Source organism: Scyliorhinus torazame, chromosome 4 (assembly GCF_047496885.1).
Source record: "Scyliorhinus torazame isolate Kashiwa2021f chromosome 4, sScyTor2.1, whole genome shotgun sequence".
NCBI classification, from domain to species: Eukaryota; Metazoa; Chordata; class Chondrichthyes; order Carcharhiniformes; family Scyliorhinidae; genus Scyliorhinus; species Scyliorhinus torazame.
Window position 1 is genome coordinate 115,919,506 of NC_092710.1, and position 17,607 is coordinate 115,937,112.

The 17,607-nt window shown below is 45.2% G+C and overlaps 1 protein-coding gene across 4 annotated transcripts in view; it reads right to left on the reverse strand.

Annotated features, from left to right (window-relative positions):
• The window catches only part of sipa1l2 (signal induced proliferation associated 1 like 2), an 825,665-nt gene that overhangs the window by 181,128 nt on the left and 626,930 nt on the right, over positions 1-17,607 (reverse strand). For 3 of the 4 annotated variants that reach the window (XM_072498538.1, XM_072498535.1, XM_072498536.1), the window contains 4 exons: positions 7,480-7,577; positions 4,837-5,234; positions 3,841-3,891; positions 2,038-2,262 (listed from right to left, as the gene is read on the reverse strand). In XM_072498538.1, the coding sequence (XP_072354639.1) occupies positions 2,038-2,262; positions 3,841-3,891; positions 4,837-5,234; positions 7,480-7,577 (772 nt within the window). The remainder of the gene's footprint in view (positions 1-2,037; positions 2,263-3,840; positions 3,892-4,836; positions 5,235-7,479; positions 7,578-17,607) is intronic. The other variant, XM_072498537.1, reaches the window with a different exon arrangement.

The following is a 17,607-nucleotide window of genomic DNA, read 5'->3' on the forward strand; positions in this document are numbered from 1 at the left end:
AATATATATAGTCCACCCCCCACAACCCGTTAAGATTCAAGATCCAATCCCCGAAAGTGTACAATGAATGACACCCATGAATTGTAGAGCCCCCCATCCCCTCCCACACTCCTCCCCTCCACTTCCTCTGAAAACACCTTACCCAGTATTGGTATATACTTTTGATCCCTCCTAGGCCCATCGAAACCTGTTCTACCAGGCTCTGATGGCCGCAGCCCCACCCTCCGCTACACTCCCGTTCACTGGTCAGCCTAAACTAGCCAGTGTGAAAGCCCCTGCCAAGACCTCACTCCCCTCCAATCCCTTCCCCCCTGCCCGGTCCCAGGAAAACAAAGAAATCCCCTTCTGCTCAATTGTGTACTTGTGGAGGCATATATAGTACTGTACGTCTCCTCAGCAACATTGTGGAGACGGCAAACTGACGTCATCAGCCATGTCTTCTGGGGGTATCGCTTGTCCCTAAGGAGCCAGCCCTGCAATTGCTGAGGTCCTTCGAAAAGTTGTGACACCTGGGATGGGTCAGAATGTAGGCATCGTGTGAGCTCCCCAGGAACTGGGCACAAACATGCAGGATTTGTCTTCTATGATTGCAAATCAGCTGCACATTCAAAGGAACCTTTCAAAGGATCTCTCAAGACCATCTGGGCAGTCAAATAGTCCTTTGCACTTACAAGAAACCTGTGATTCCTGCAAAACCCAAGATTTCTGTAGCCTGGCTTTTGGGATTCAGGCAGAATTGGATAAATTGCTATGGTCTCTTGAACAGGGTTTCTGTCACTTCCTGGATGCACTTGTGTGTCGCTGACTGGCAGATGCCATACAGGTCCCTATGGAGCCCTTGAAGGAGCCACTGACGAAGAAGTTTAAAGTGGTGGTGATCTTTCATACCACTGGATGGGATTGCCTCCAAGTCCTTTTGGCCACAGTTCACTGTGGAGAAGCTGGCAGATGGGAACAATTACATTCCAAACTAGAGGCGCGATCTACTGGCCACACCCCGCTGGAATCGGAGCAGGACCTGGCCGGTAGATCCCTGGAGAAGCCTCCCCCGGGATTCCTAACGGAGGTTATGGATTACATTTTTGAATGTTTACAACACATTTGTCCCATTCTATCCATCTGGCTTTCTGTAAGAGTATCTCACCTAATTCTACAGTCCTGCCTGTTAAGCCTTGACATGCCAATTATTTCTCTTCAGATAGTTATCCAATTTCCCTTTGAAAGCCATGGCTGAATCTTCCTCCAGCGTACTCTCAGCTATTTCAATTTCTAACCACTTGCTGTGTAATGAAGCTTTTCCTCATGACGCCTCTGATTTTTTACTAACCACTTTAAATCGGTGTTTTCTAGTTCTTGATCTTTCCTCCAAAGGAAATAGTTTCTCCCCGTCTATTCTGTCCAGACCCCTCATGATTTTAAACACTTCTATCAAATCGCCTCTCAACCTTGTTTTCCCGAAGGAGAACAAGCCCAGCCTCTCCAATCTATCCACCTAACCAAAGTCCTTCACCCTCTCCAAACCCTTCACATCCTACCTAAGGCCTGAAGCCCAGATTGGACACAAAATTCCTGCTGAGGTCAAACTAGTCCAACTTTATAAAGGTTCACCATAATCTCCTTGTTTTTTGTATTCAATCCCTTCAATTCTAAACTCAGGATCCCATATGCCTTAACGACTGTTTCCTCAATCTGCCCTGCCATCTTCAATTATTGTGCCTATATACACAAAGTCCCTCTGCTCCTGCCCCCTCTTTACAATCTGCCCTGCCATCTTCAATTATTGTACCTATATACACAAGGTCCCTCTGCTCCTGCCCCCTTTTTAGAATTGTATCCTTTATTGTCCAATGCCTTTCCTCATTCTTCCTAATAAAATGTATCATTTCACACTTCTCTGCATTAAAGTGCATGCTACAAAAGCTTTAAAGCCATCACAATTGAGAGCTATATGTCTAGCTTTCAAAGCATGTAATTACCAGACTTTAGATTAAATATTTAGACAATGCTGACAGCATGCCTTTAAAATGGATCACTCACCTTCTGCAGTCTGCCATCTCTGACTCCTCGAGAGTGGGGCTTCCATCCAGCTTCTTCCAGCCAATGACGTATTTATTAATGGCACCCTGGCGATGATAGGATCCGGGCATTGATCCTAGGACTTGTTGAGGACTGTTCTGAGACAATATGTACACTTTTGAGGCATCAAGTGATCCACTGGCTTTAGAAACACGTGGTGAGGGACTTCCTGAATGATGTGAACCACTAAAGAAACAGAGGTTTGGGGAAGGAATGGAAGAGAGCAATCATACAGTTAACAATTCCAACTGGCTCTTCCAAAGCTCTTATTACTAATTAAAGGGCATTAATTATTTCTACCCACCTGTAATGCTGGAAGTCAGTATTCTACCTAACATCCGTACAGCAGAACACTTGTAAACATCAGCATAAGCCTGATTTTGGAACAGATTATTCCACAGGTTTTGAGGCCGCTTTTAAATTCAAAAGAATCCCAAAGAGGCAAATTTTTGACAGTTATAAGGAAACCTTTTCTTCAAAGTGGGATGAAAGTGATTCTAATTCATTGATGGGTAAAATAAATCAAAATGCCTAGAATTATTTGAGAACCAGTTGTGGTTGTGTGATGGAGAGTTATATGTTAAGGTAAATGGAGCAGTAGGGAAGGAATGAATGGTTCCCTCATCTATGTTTATTGTAAAAGAACATTATGGATTCATAACATATCTGTCTGAATATGCAAAGATTTTGATGAGATTTTCCAAATTACAATTGGAGGACTTATTACTGAGAGCAATAACACAGGACTATCCCCTCCTACCCAGTGTGTTATCATTGTTGAACATTCAGCCAAAAATCTTTGCAACTTTTCTCACTGTGAATTCCGAATCAGAGAACTATACAGTTGCTATTTCACAGACAGAGGCAATTTAGCCCATCATCTTTCCTGCCTCCATTACACTGTCAGGCAGTGCAGTCCAGAACTTAACCACCCATTACACGAAAAAGTTTTTCCCATATATTATTTGCTTGTTTTGCCAATTATTTTAAATCGGTGCCCTTTTGTTCTCAATCCTTTCATGAGTGGGAACAATGTCTCCCTATTTACTCTGTTCAGGCTGCCCATGGTTTTGGATACCACTAACAAATCTCCTCTTAGCTTTTTTCCTCCAACCTATCTTTAGAATTTAAATTTTTCATCCCTCGAATCATTCTCATGAATCTGTTCTGCACACTCTCCAATGCCTTCATCAAGTGTGCATATTTGGTTATTTTAATTTAACATACAACCAGGGCAAAAAATGAAGTGGAGTAGAGACCACACCCAGATCAGCCATGATTTTATTGAATAAGAGCAGGTTTGAAAAGCCAAATAGCTTATTCCTGTTCACAAGTCCTATGCTCTCATAAAATAGTAGCTCATTAATTCACATAGGCAATGCCACATAAACTGAAGAATATTAATTCATAAAGATGGCATTGCCTAAACAGAAGAAAATTAATCCTCATATACAATGTTGTATCAACTAGATTAGTAATTAATGTAGAGATGCATAAATTGAAGAGTATTAATTCCTGTAGGCAATATCAAAAACTGAAGAGCATTAACTCTCTTAGACAGCGTAACATAAATTGAAGAGTATTAACAGACAGTGTTGCAGAGATGAAGTATTAATTCATGTAGACAGTGTTGCATAAACAGAACAGTATTAATTCATGTAGATAGTGTCAGAAACTGAAGAATATTATTTAATAGACAATGTTATATAAGCTTAAAAGTATTTATTTATGTTGACAGTATAGCATCAATTAGAGTATTAATACCTGTTCCGACATATGACTGGATTGGTAGTGTCGGTAATCAAAGGACAAAATCTAAGAAAATTGGAAAAATAATCAGGGTAGATAAGAAGTTATTTTTTTTCTTTTATACAGCAAATTGTTATGATCTGGAATGCACTGCTTGAATGGGTGATGGAGGCAGATTCAACGGTAAATTTTAGAAGAGAACTGGAAATATACTTGAAAAGGAAAAGTAAAATCACTGAGCTATGGGAAAAATAGCGAGGAAATTAGACTAATTGCATAGTCTTTTCACAGCACTGGTACAGATATGACGGACTGAAGAACCTCCTTCTGTCCTACAAGATTCTATAAGGAAATAATGCAGAGTGTAAATTTTTCCTATAGATTAAGCAATATATTATTCCTGGCAAAGCTTCATGCCAACTTTGTGCTTCAGTGTCTTCATAAAATCAAGATATTTAGGTAAGTATGTCTGTACAACAAAAATATTTTTCTTAGTCTATTTCAGAAACGGTTAAACTTCTTTATATAGAGGATTGTTGGTGAATGGAATGCTTCGTCACAATGAGTAGTTGAGGCAGAGACCATTTCTTCTTTTGGGGAGAACTGGATAAATATTTGAACCAAATGTTCACTGCTAAGTTCAGAAAGTGGAATTAGTGCTGGATTTTTGTAGCAAATACCAGCACAGAAATGATAGGCCAATTGGCTTCCTTTATGCTTGTAAAGATCTACTGTTCTCCATGTTCACTACAAGGTTGTGTTATGCACTCCAGTTTGAACTCTTAGAGTAGAGATAACTCTTTCAGAAAAATATCCTTAACTATCAGCAAGTTAATGCAGTCCAAATACTTAAATGCACGTTTCTGGTACAGGTAACGTTGTACTTGTTTCTGGTCTTAATCAAAGGTGTCCATTTAAAGTGGTCTGTTTTGTAATGATAATTTAAACTTATATAAATATATATAATTTGGTCATGTTAAGTTTATTCTCTGAACTAGGAACCCTTTGTACCTGGAATGTGATGAGATCTCACTGAGATCACCAGTACTCCCTTGGGTGGCAAGGCTGGCAGAAATTGCAGCAGCATAGTTATGAACGGTGTACGATTTTGCTTGTCCATCCTCAGGCCCTCCATCTTCAGAGTGATCCACCCATTGCACCATCTGCTCAGCTCTGCTTTGCACTGCTGACCTGTTGCCAGTCAAATGAACCGTTCCCATCAATGGTGGTGGAATACATGGAGCCGTGTCGATCCCACTGTCGGTGGAAGCTCCCTTAATGTATGTCAATCCCAACAATTCCGGATCCATTAAGTCACCAGAACCAAATTGTTTATCATCACTATTGCTGGATGCATTACTGGACAGAGTATTACTGCTGGAATGACTTGAGCAATTGTTATCTGTAACCTGGAGACGAGGAAAAGGGATACACAATCCAAGAGTACTAATTACTTCCTGGTACATTTATGTACTTAAACACATTCATTTAACAATAATTATTGTTTTACCCTAAAAGTCCATTGTACCAGCAGCAAATCAGAGTTACATTCATAGGACACGATTACTAACATTTTAATTTTCCCATTAGCGTTTACAATAAAAATATCACAAAACAAAATAAGCAGAATTGCTAATGATTGTATCCGTTGACTCTGGGGAAGTAGGTTATAAAAATATACTGCAGTGTGATCTCATTATAAAAACCAACTCGTGCTGTATTTATGACTATTAGCTGTAAATACACATGTACGAACTGCAGCATGACCCAAGAGGAAGTCAAGTGTCTCAACTTTCTCCGGGTTCAGATTATACACATGCTAATTTAGATAATACTGCCTAAAACTAATGTAAATACCAGCAAACCTGCTTGGAATATGTGCGAATAAACATGCTTCTATTGCTTTTCACAAACCAATTTCACAAATGGATTTCTCATCACCAAATGCTATAATTGCATTAATTGACATGGTTACCTTTGACACAAAGGGTACGTGAGATTGAGAGAGCTTCTCTTTGTCAGCCCTATTGTTTTCATTGAGCGCTAATGAAAAAGTGAAGCTGCTTATAGTAATTTTGTTAATTAAATTGAAAATGATTGAGAGAAAGTACCCTATGACCAGGTTACAACAAACGTACAATTTGCTCTACATTTATTTTTCTTTCTGAAACAATTTCAAACATAATTATGAAGAGGACAGCAACAGAGGGACTATTCTGGTAAGAATATGAAGCGACTATCAGAAATGATCAAAAGTGTGGTTTCACAACTTTGCTACGCACAGCAGCCAGAGAAATTCTCCCCAAGTTGACAACTCCAATGCCAACATTGCTGTAACCATGGGCAGGCCATCAAGGTGGTAGACAAGTCAAATGTTAACTGTGGGACCTAACATCAAGTTTAAAAAGATTATCGTTTTCTTGCAGCTCACACAACTATAACTAGGTAACCAGTTATATTGTAGCTCCTGTAAAATACCAAAAGAGTTGAAGTCATACAGTTGATGTTGCTTTCTGGTTAAGTCAACTAATATGGGCAGGAACAATAGTGGAGATTGAATGGGGTAACAAACCATGACCTCTGACTGTCCTCAAAGGACGGAGCCCAATTCCATCATTGTGTTTCTCTTTAACAAACTTTAACTGTCATATATGCAGGGATGGTAAATAGAGCTCAGAACAGTGTGTAATTACAGGACAGGTTCTTGGACGTATTCAAGATGTACAGTTACATTTCAAGTTAAGTAGAGCTACTCACATTGTGTAAGTACAGTTCAGGTAAATGGAGCTCCATACAATGTATAGTTGCAATTCAGGTAATTGGAGCATGCAGTGTGCGCAATTAGATTTCAGGTAAATAGAGCTCTACACAGTTACAGCTATATTCCAGTTAAATGGAGCACTGAACAGTGTTTTGAACTCCAGGCTGTTTGACACATCAGTGCAGAGGTGCCATCAGAGCTCAGTATTACCTCCACACGCAGGTAAGGGTGTCAAACGACTTCTTACGATGCAGGAGTAGATTATAAATAAGGACCATGGAGCAACTAAATCTGTTTTATGATATAAAATATTACAACCCTCACGAGTACAAGGATTTATTAACTTGGGTCTGAATACACTCGTTTTACAGTTGAACTATTGTACAGAACTAACAATAGAAATGCTGACCAAATAGTTATGTGCTACTACTGTGCTGAACTCGTTTGGTGAGAGTTTGTGATTTGACATTTGTCTGTAACTTGACATTTGACCTTCTTTCTGGTTTAATGGACCATGTGCTGACTCTTCCACATCATGAGCCTTCAATTCTACTATAGAGTTGTGCAGTGTGATGTATGGAAGCTAATTTGTGAAGACCCCCCTTCTCAACCTTGCCCCTCACCTGAGGTGTGGTGATCCTCAGGTTAAACCACTTTCAGTCAGCTCTCCCCATCAAAGGGTAAAGCAGCCTATGGTCACCTGGGACTATGGTAACTTCACCTTACTTTGGGAGTCACCCAGCCGTCCTAGCAGGTAATATTTGCTCAGTGGTCCCTTATCGGCCCAGTGACAGCTCAACAGATATGGGGGCGGTTACTGCACATTGGAAATAGAAACATTGAGAAAACACAAACATGCTGATGACATTTTGTTGAAGGCTGCTGAATCTTACATGTAAAATCTTATTTGGAGATTCTTTTCCTATGGTGTCTCTTTGCAGTCCTTTGTAAGAATTCAGCATCTTTGTTGATGGGACATGCCACCTTGCTTCTAAAAGAGAAAACAATTTTTAAAATAATGCATACTGGTACCCATTTTTGACTTCTATTGTTCCCTATCCTTCAACACATTGATTTTAAAAGATTTATTCTTTACAGGTTCATTCATGTTTTTGCCACTCTACCATGCATCTTGCACTCTCTACTCTTCAGATTCCAAATTACAGGGGTATCTTTGCCCCCCACTCTGTGGATGACATAGTTCCTTCCACGTCGCTGCATCTCTCCCTGCAGCTAAACCTATCCTTTCTCTATTTTCAATCCCATAATCTACCTCTTCTCCTAATTCTTCTTCAGTTCCCCCCATTCTTTCAACAATTCAATAGAAATCTGGAATTAAAACCCATCTGGTTCACTAATGCCCTTTAGGGAAGGAAATCTGCCATCCTTACCTGCTCTGGGTTACACGTGACTCCAGACCCACATGAATATGAACAACAAAGAACAAAGAAATGTACAGCACAGGAACAGGCCCTTCGGCCCTCCAAGCCCGTGCCGACCATGCTGCCTGACTAAACTACAATCTTCTACACTTCCTGGGTCCGTATCCCTCTATTCCCATCCTATTCATGTATTTGTCAAGATGCCCCTTAAATGTCACTATCGATTTCCGGGTGCGGCTATGCAGAGCTAGGTCGCATATTCAGCAGCTCCTGCTTGGAACGGACTTTTGGGCTCTTTTACAGGGCCCCCACAGCATTTGTTTGACATTTCCCGGTGTGGGAAGAAGGCTGCAATATTCCCCCGACAGTGTCCCCCAGGAAGGGTATGTCTCTGGGTTGCCAGACACGGCAGAAACAGTAAAAGATTTGGCTGCAACTGCAGGATAAACAGGGCCTCTTCCAGCATGCAGGCGGGGGAAGGGCAAGCTTAAAGCTGCAAGCTGACCTGAGGGCCTGTATCAAAGGTGAATTCTAGCAGCAGAGGGAACAACTGTGAAAAGACCTCATCAAGGCCACTGAAGGGACTTCCGGTTGCGGTGATGCCTAGCTAGCCGCACGCTTCGGTGGCTCCAGCTCCGACGGACCTTCGGGCTCTTTTAAGAGCCCCAACGGGGAATTTTTCGACAACGCAACCCGGTGTGGGGTGTGTGAGAAGGGAGTCCCCCCAAACGAAGGAGGAAAAAAACGGCGGCGGCGGCTGCAGCGCGAGGAATCGTCGACCAAAGGGTCAGAAAGAGAGAAGTACAAGATGGCGGCGGAGAAAGCGCAGGCGACATGGGGGCCTGAGCAGGATGAAATTGTGAGACGGTGCGTGGAGCTGCTGAAGAGGGAGGTGCTGACCCCGTTGCTACAGGCAATTGAGGGGCTCAAGGAGACATTAAAGACCCAGGAGACAGAGCTCCGCATGGTGGAGCAGAAGGTGACAGATATTGAGGACGAGATCCTGGGACTGGCGGTTAAGACACAGACGCACGAGGCACTTCATAAAAAGTGTACTGAAAGGATCGAAGCCCTAGAAAATGGAGCGCGAAGGAAGAACCTTCGGATACTGGGTCTCCCTGAGGGTGTGGAAGGAGTGGACTGTGGAGCGTACGCAAGTACGATGCTGAGCTCACTGATGGGTGCTGAGGCCCCTACGGGCCCCTTGGAGGTGGAGTGGGAAAATCGGATTCCGGCGAGAAGACCAAAAGCGGGAGAACCACCCAGGGTGATAATCGTGCGATTTTACCGCCTTAAGGATAGAGAAGAGGTCCTGAGATGGGCTAAAAAGGTGCGGAGTAGCAGATGGGAGAATGCAGTGGTACGGGTATACCAGGATTGGAGTGCGGAGGTGGCGAGGAGGGCGAGCTTCAACCGAGCCAAAGAGGTGTTGCATAAAAGGAAGGTGAAGTTCGGGATGCTGCAGCCGGCAAGACTATGGGTCACGTATCAGGAGAGACACCATTATTTCGAGACGGCGGAGGAAGCATGGACCTTCATCAAAGAAGAGAAATTGGATCGGAACTGAGGGACTGATGCTGCAGGAAATGTTATTGTTAATGTTATGGTTGAAGTTAATTGAGAAGTAAATTGGGAAGGGGGGAGACATTGGGGAAATGTGGGCGCCGGTGAGGGGGGAAAGACGGGACATAGTTGGAGAATGGGGAGGGGAAAGGGAGTTGCGCCATAAGAGGCGGGTCAGGTAAAGGGATGTTCCCGCGCCAGAAAGAATAAGGCGGGAAGACAGGCGCAAGGCGGATGGGAGTTCCCCACACGGGGGGGGGTCGAGGAGTGAGCAGGAGTAGCCGGGGTCAGTTGAAGTCAGCTGACTTACGGAAGTAATATGGGGGGAGCAATCATGCTAGAAAGAGATCTAGCGGGGAGGGGGGGGGACAACTGGGTTGCTGCTGCGGAAATCCAAAAGGAAATGGCTAAAGAGTGGGTGGGCGGGGATGGTGTGCGACGCTGGGGGAGCGAGCGGGAGCGCGGAGGCGGGATATGGGACTGGCCTGGAGAAGGTAATGGCTAGTCGACACGGGAGGGGGGCAGGTAGCCCCCTAGTGAGGCTGATCACGTGGAACGTGAGAGGCCTGAACGGACCGATAAAAAGGGCCCGAGTGCTCGCGCATTTGAAAGGACTAAGGGCAGACGTGGTTATGCTCCAAGAGACGCACCTAAAGGTAGCGGACCAAGTTAGGCTAAGGAAAGGATGGGTGGGACAGGTGTTCCACTCAGGACTGGACGCAAAGAATAGAGGGGTGGCCATTTTGGTGGGGAAACGGGTAGCATTTGAAGCAAAGAACATCGTAGCAGATAGCGGAGGTAGATATGTAATGGTGAGTGGCAGGCTGGAGGGAATGGAGGTCGTGTTGGTTAATGTGTATGCCCCAAACTGGGACGATGCGGGATTTATGAGACGGATGCTGGGGCGTATACCGGACCTGGAGGTAGGAAACTTGATTTTAGGAGGGGACTTTAATACGGTGCTGGACCCGGGGCTAGATAGATCCAGCTCAAGGACCGGAAGAAGGCCGGCAGCGGCCAAGGTACTTAAGGGGTTTATGGACCAAATGGGGGGAGTGGATCCATGGCGATTTCTTAGACCTAGGGCTAGGGAGTTTTCCTTCTTCTCCCATGTCCATAAAGTGTACTCCCGGATAGATTTTTTTGTTTTGGGAAGGTCGTTGATCTCTAGGGTGGAAGAAGCTGAGTACTCAGCCATAGCGGTTTTGGATCATGCCCCACATTGGGTGGACCTGGAATTAGGAGAGGAAAGGGAGCAGAGAACACTCTGGCGATTAGATGTGGGACTGATGGCAGATGAGGGAGTGTGTGCAAGAGTGCGGGGATGTATTGAGAGATACCTGGAGGTCAATGACAACGGCGAGGTCCCTGTGGGAGTGGTATGGGAAGCACTAAAAGCGGTGGTCAGAGGAGAGCTGATCTCCATTGGGGCCCACAAAAGGAAAACAGAGGCCAAGGAAAGGGAAAGATTACTGGGGGAGATTTTAAGGGTGGATAGGGAATTTGCAGAGACCCCAGAGGAGGAATTGTACAGGGAGAGGAGACGACTCCAGACGGAATTTGACCTTCTGACCACCAGAAAGGCGGAGGTACTGTGGAGGAAGGCACAGGGGAGGAGGTATGAATATGGGGAAAAGGCTAGTCACCTGTTGGCTCATCAATTGCGAAAGAGGGCAGCAGCGAGGGAGATAGGAGGAATTAGAGACGAAAGGGGAGACACGGTGCGAAGGGCAGGAAAGATAAATGAGGTGTTCAAGACCTTCTATGAGGAACTGTATAGGTCTCAACCCCCAGAGGGAGAGGAGGGGATGCGGCAGTTCCTGGACCAATTGAGGGTCCCGAAAGTGGAGGAGCGGGGGGTGGTAGGCCTGGGGGCACCGATTGGGGTGGACGAGGTTATTAAGGGACTGGGAAGCATGCAAGCAGGGAAGGCCCCAGGACCAGACGGGTTCCCGGTGGAGTATTACAGAAAATATGTGGACTTGTTGGCCCCGTTGATGGTGAGGACGTTCAATGAGGCCAGGAAAGGAGGGACTCTACCCCCGACGATGTCGGAGGCGACGATATCGTTAATTTTGAAGAGGGATAAAGATCCGTTGCAGTGCGGGTCCTATAGACCCATTTCATTATTGAACGTGGACGCCAAATTGTTGGCAAAGGTACTGGCATCGAGGATAGAGGACTGTGTCCCGGGGGTGGTGCACGAAGACCAGACAGGGTTCGTAAAAGGGAGACAACTGAATGTTAACGTGCGACGACTATTAGGGGTGATAATGATGCCCCCAGTGGAGGGGGAGGCAGAGATAGTGGCGGCAATGGACGCAGAGAAGGCATTTGATAGGGTGGAGTGGGAGTATTTATGGGAAGTGTTAAGGAGGTTTGGGTTTGGGAACGGGTTTATTAGCTGGGTTAGACTTCTTTATGGGGCTCCAACGGCAAGCGTAGTTACAGGTCGACATAGATCGGAGTATTTCCGACTATATGGGGGAACAAGACAGGGATGCCCGCTGTCTCCATTGTTGTTCGTGTTGGCAATTGAACCTCTGGCCATGGCGTTGAGAGACTCCAGGAAATGGAGAGGGGTGATCAGAGGGGGAGAAGAACACCGAGTCTCGTTATACGCGGATGACCTATTGTTATATGTGTCGGACCCAGCGGGGGGGATGATAGAGGTTATGCGAATTTTGAGGGGGTTCGGGGATTTCTCGGGGTATAGGCTAAACATGGGGAAGAGTGAATTATTTGTGATACATCCAGGGGACCAGAGTAGAGAGATAGAAGGCTTGCCTCTAAGGAAAGTGGAAAGAAACTTCCGATACCTGGGGATTCAGATCGCTAGGAGCTGGGGAACCTTGCACAGACTTAATCTGACACGGTTGGTAGAACAAATGGAGGAGGACTTCAAGAGGTGGGACATGCAGCCTCTATCGCTGGCGGGCAGGGTGCAAGCAATTAAGATGATGGTCCTCCCGAGGTTCTTATTTGTATTTCAATGTCTCTCTATACTAATCACCAAGACCTTTTTTAATAAAATAGACAGGAGCATCACGAGCTTCGTGTGGGCAGGGAAAGTTCCGAGAGTAAGGAGGGGGTTCCTTCAGCGTAGTAGGGACAGAGGAGGATTGGCACTACCGAACTTGGGCGATTACTATTGGGCCGCCAATGTGGCAATGATACGTAAATGGATGATGGAGGGTGAGGGAGCGGCGTGGAAAAGACTGGAGAGAAAGTCCTGTAAAGGGACGAGTTTAGAGGCGCTGGTGACGCCGCCGCTACCGATCTCACCTAAAAAGTTTACCACGAACCCGGTGGTGGCGGCAACATTGAATATCTGGGGACAGTGTAGGCGACAGAGAGGAGTGCGGGGAGCCCTGGTGGGGTCCCCAATCAGGAACAACCATAGGTTCGCCCCAGGAAGAATGGATGGAGGATTTCAGAGCTGGTACCAGTTGGGAATTAGGAGGGTGGGAGATTTATTTATAGATGGGACTTTTGCGAGCTTGGGAGCATTGGAGGAAAAGTATAAGTTGCCCCGGGGAAATTTCTTGAGATATATGCAGGTGAGGGCGTTTACTAGACAACAGGTGAGGGAATTTCCGTTGCTCCCGACACAGGGATACAGGACAGGGTGCTTTCAGGGGTGTGGGTCCGAGAGGGCAAGGTGTCAGAGATTTACCGAGAGTGAAATCTCGTGGGAAGAGGGGGAGGAGTCGGTGGGCGAACTAAAAGGAAAGTGGGAAGAACTAGGGGAGGAGATAGAGGAGGGTATGTGGGCTGATGCCCTAAGCAGGGTAAATTCCTCTTCCCCATGCGCCAGGCTTAGCCTGATTCAATTTAAGGTGCTACATAGAGCACACATAACGGGAGCAAGATTGAGCAGGTTCTTTGGAGTGGAGGACAAATGTGGGAGGTATGGCGGGAGCCCGGCAAACCACGCACATATGTTTTGAGCGTGCCCGGCACTGGAAGGGTATTGGAAGGGAGTGACGGGAGTGATTTCGCGGGTGGTGAAGGCCCGGGTCAAACCAGGCTGGGGGTTAGCTCTATTTGGAGTTGCGGAAGAGCCGGGAGTGCAGGAGGCGAAAGAGGCCGACGTTGTGGCCTTTGCGTCCCTAGTAGCCCGGCGCAGGATCCTACTCATGTGGAAGGAGGCGAAACCCCCCGGACTGGAGGCCTGGGTAAATGATATGGCGGGGTTCATTAAACTGGAGCAGATAAAGTTTGCCCTGAGAGGATCGGCTCAAGGGTTCACCAGGCGATGGCAGCCATTTCTCGACTACCTAGGGGAACGTTAGAGGGAAGACAGATGACCAGCAGCAGCAACCCAGGGGGAAGGGGGGGGGAAGGGGGGAGGGGGGGGGGGGTTTAGTTTAGGTCAATGATAAAGGGGTTTTGTTACTTGTGTATTGTTAAAAATTTCTGTATTGTTATTGTTGCGTTTGCTTTGTAAGAGAGGAAAAATTGTTGTTTGGGAAAAAAATTTCAATAAAACATATTAAAAAAAAAAATGTCACTATCGTCCCTGCTTCCACCACCTCCTCCGGTAGCGAGTTCCAGGCACCCACTACCCTCTGCGTAAAAAACTTGCCTCGTACATCTACTCTAAACCTTGCCCCTCTCACCTTAAACCTATGCCCCCTAGTAATTGACCCCTCTACCCTGGGGAAAAGCCTCTGACTATCCACTCTGTCTATGCCCCTCATAATTTTGTAGACCTCTATCAGGTCTCCCCTCAACCTCCTTCGTTCCAGTGAGAACAAACCGAGTTTATTCAACTGCTCCTCATAGCTAATGCCCTCCATACCAGGCAACATTCTGGTAAATCTCTTCTGCACCCTCTCTAAAGCCTCCACATCCTTCTGGTAGTGTGGCGACCAGAATTGAACAGTATACTCCAAGTGTGGCCTAACTAAGGTTCTATACAGCTGCAACATGACTTGCCAATTCTTATACTCAATGCCCCAGCCAATGAAGGCAAGCATGCCGTATACCTTCTTGACTACCTTCTCCACCTGTGTTGCCCCTTTCAATGGTTGACTCTTAAATGCCCCCTGAAATGGCCTACGACGCCACTCAGTTCAAAGACAATTAGGGATGGGCAATAAATGCTGGCTCAGCCAGTGACCCTCACATCTTATGAATGAATTTAAAAAATGACTCCATGTTCTGGCCTCAGAAAGAATCTCTTAGTCTTAATCCCTTTGAGCCCCTTAAAGATCTTGTATATTTCTCGGAGATCACCTCTCATTCTTCTAAACCCCAGCAAATATGGCTTCAATTTACTGAGCCTCTTATCGTACAATGACTCTCACATCCGAGGAATCAATGATTGAAGTTTTGCTGTCCCACCTCCCTCGGTATGGAGACCAAAACTGTGCACAGTACTGGTGTGGTCTCACCAAATCAATTTAAGACTTCCTTCTTCTTGTACTCCTTAGCTCTTGCAATAAAGACAAATATGCCATTTGCTTACCTAATTGCTTGCTATACCCTCATGTTAACTATCTGTGACCCAAATCTCTATGAACATCAGCATTTGAAAGTATCACCCTTTAAAAAAAATCTACTTTTCTATTCTTTCTAACAAAGTGAATAACCTCACTTTCCCTCATATTATACTCAATAGGCACCTGTTACCCACTCATTTAACATTTTGATATTTCTTTGTTGCCTTTATGTTCTCCTCACAACTAACATTCTCACTTAATTGTGCATTATCAGCATACTTGGTTACGTTACTCTCAGTCTCTTCATTATTAATATAGATTGTAAATAGCTGTGGTCCCAGCATTAATCCTTGCAGCACTTCACTAGTTACAGCCTGCCAACTTGAAAATGCCCTGTTTATCCCTACTCATTGGGCGCAATTTAACTAAACAGGAACAAAGTCTCATAGCAAGAGTGTTTATCCGTGTGATTCCCGGCGCTCGCAGCGTGGGGACTGTAGGGTGGGAACTGTAGTGGATGAGCAAAATGGACATGGTGAAGGAAGTCATTTAAGCAGTGGGGTACTTCTGGGAATGTAGTTGTAGTAAGGGACACCACAGTGAGGGGTATAGACAGAAGGCTGTGTTGCTTACTGATGCCAGCGTTTAGGACATGTACTCTGGTCTGGAGAGGAACGTAGCGTGAGGGAGGATCTGGTAGTCATCATCCATGTAGATAGCAAAGACATTGGTAGGACTAGGAAAAAGCTTCTGCTTAGAGAGTATGAGTAGCTAGAGACTAAATTAAAAAGCAGAACCTCAAAGGTTCTCTAGATTATTATCTGAGCCACGTGCAAATTGGTATAAGGTGAAAAAGAATAGAGACTTAAATGCTGGGTTCAAAGATTGTGAAGGAAAAATGGGTTTTGATTCCTATGGCATTGGCATCAGTATTGGAGGAAATGGGAGTTGTACCATTGGAACGATCTTCACCTCAACTGTGCTGGGCCAGTGTTTTGGTGAGTCATATAACTACTGCAGCAGAGAGGTCTTTAAACTAAATATAGTATGAGAGAGGGAAGACATGGGCCTGGACTCTCTGAGACTAAGTGCTTTCTGCTGTGAGAAAAAAGGAAGTGAAACCACTTAGCTCCTTTGATGCTGTGGTGAGCTGTCAATCACAGCAAACGTGTTTATAAATATTGTGGTTTGCAACAAAGCAGGGTATTTGAGATGCATTCAAGCATGAAGAAAAAAATAAATAAACAATCCACCAAGCAGCTGTGTCTGGGCCATGAAACTATCAATCACAGGCTAGTGAGGTATTCTCTGTGAAATTGTATGGATTCTTAGCATTTCAACTGTTGTCAGGAAATTTGAAGCTACTTCAATTGTTATGGGCTTTCTGGGAAGCCTCTGACACTTGTAACAACTGCTGTTTTAAAGGTTTTTGTCTGAGGTAGCAAATGTTAGGAAAGAGAAAGTGTTCTTTCATTGATTATTCACTGAACTGCCTTGACCGCTCTTTAGCTGTCAGGCAGAGCAGTTCAGCGTGAGAAGGCCACATTAGAATTAAAAAACTCAGACCAGGAGGATGCTATTGAGCAGAGGGCTGCCTGAGATCACCAAGCCAAGGGTGATCTTCAGGTTGCCCAGGGCTGGAAAGAGCAGACCAGATTTGAGAACCCCATCCTGGCTGTAGGAATGATCCCGGGTTCACCCCTCACCCACAGCCTACTCAATCCCTTGGGGAGCCCCCGCCGCCCCTGCTCTCTCCCCCGCTCACTCCTGCAGCCTTGCAGCAGGAGTTAATCCTTGTGACCCCCTCGGGCTCAACTGTGCCAGGGTTGTGCTTGGCCAACCTCTGTGGGTTTACTGCTGTGGGGGTCGGATATTCATGGTGGGGGGGTGTGATAAGTTGGGCTTCCGGCCCGTTAATTGCATGCTTATGCAGGTTAACTTGAATTTGGATCTTCACACTGGCATGGGGCGGATAGTGAACTATGACAGGTGGCACGGCAGCGGAGCATTGCAATGAGTCTGGTGCCGGTGTCGACTTCATTTTTCAGATGACTGGCCATTCACAACCCAATTGGGAATCCCATATCCGACGTCTAGCAATAGAGAATGCACCCCATGATAAACTAAAAAAAAGAGGAGAAAGTCAGAGAGCTGGATAGCAATAAGGGAAATGGTTATCAGAGTATGGCAGGAAGGGACAGAGCATACAAATATCAGAAGAGTTAAAGCTAGAGATTCTGAAAATAATAAGATAGAATTAATGGCATGCTATCTGAATTACAGCATTCACAACAAGGTAGATGAATAGGCGGCATGAATAGAAGTGAATAGGCGGCATGAATAGAAGTAAACAGGCGTGGTTTAATTGCCATTACAGGTACATGGCTGCAGGGTGGCCAACGTTGGGAACTAAAAGTTCAAGGGTATTTGGTATTTAGTAATGATAGGCAAAAAGTAAAAGAAGGTGGTGTTATCCCGTTAATAAAGGAGGGGATCAGTATATTTGTGAGAGAGGATCTTTTTTTTTTTTATATAAATATTTTATTGAAAATTTTTGGTCAACCAACACAGTACATTGTGCATCCTTTACACAATATTATAACAACACAAATAACAATGACCTATTTTA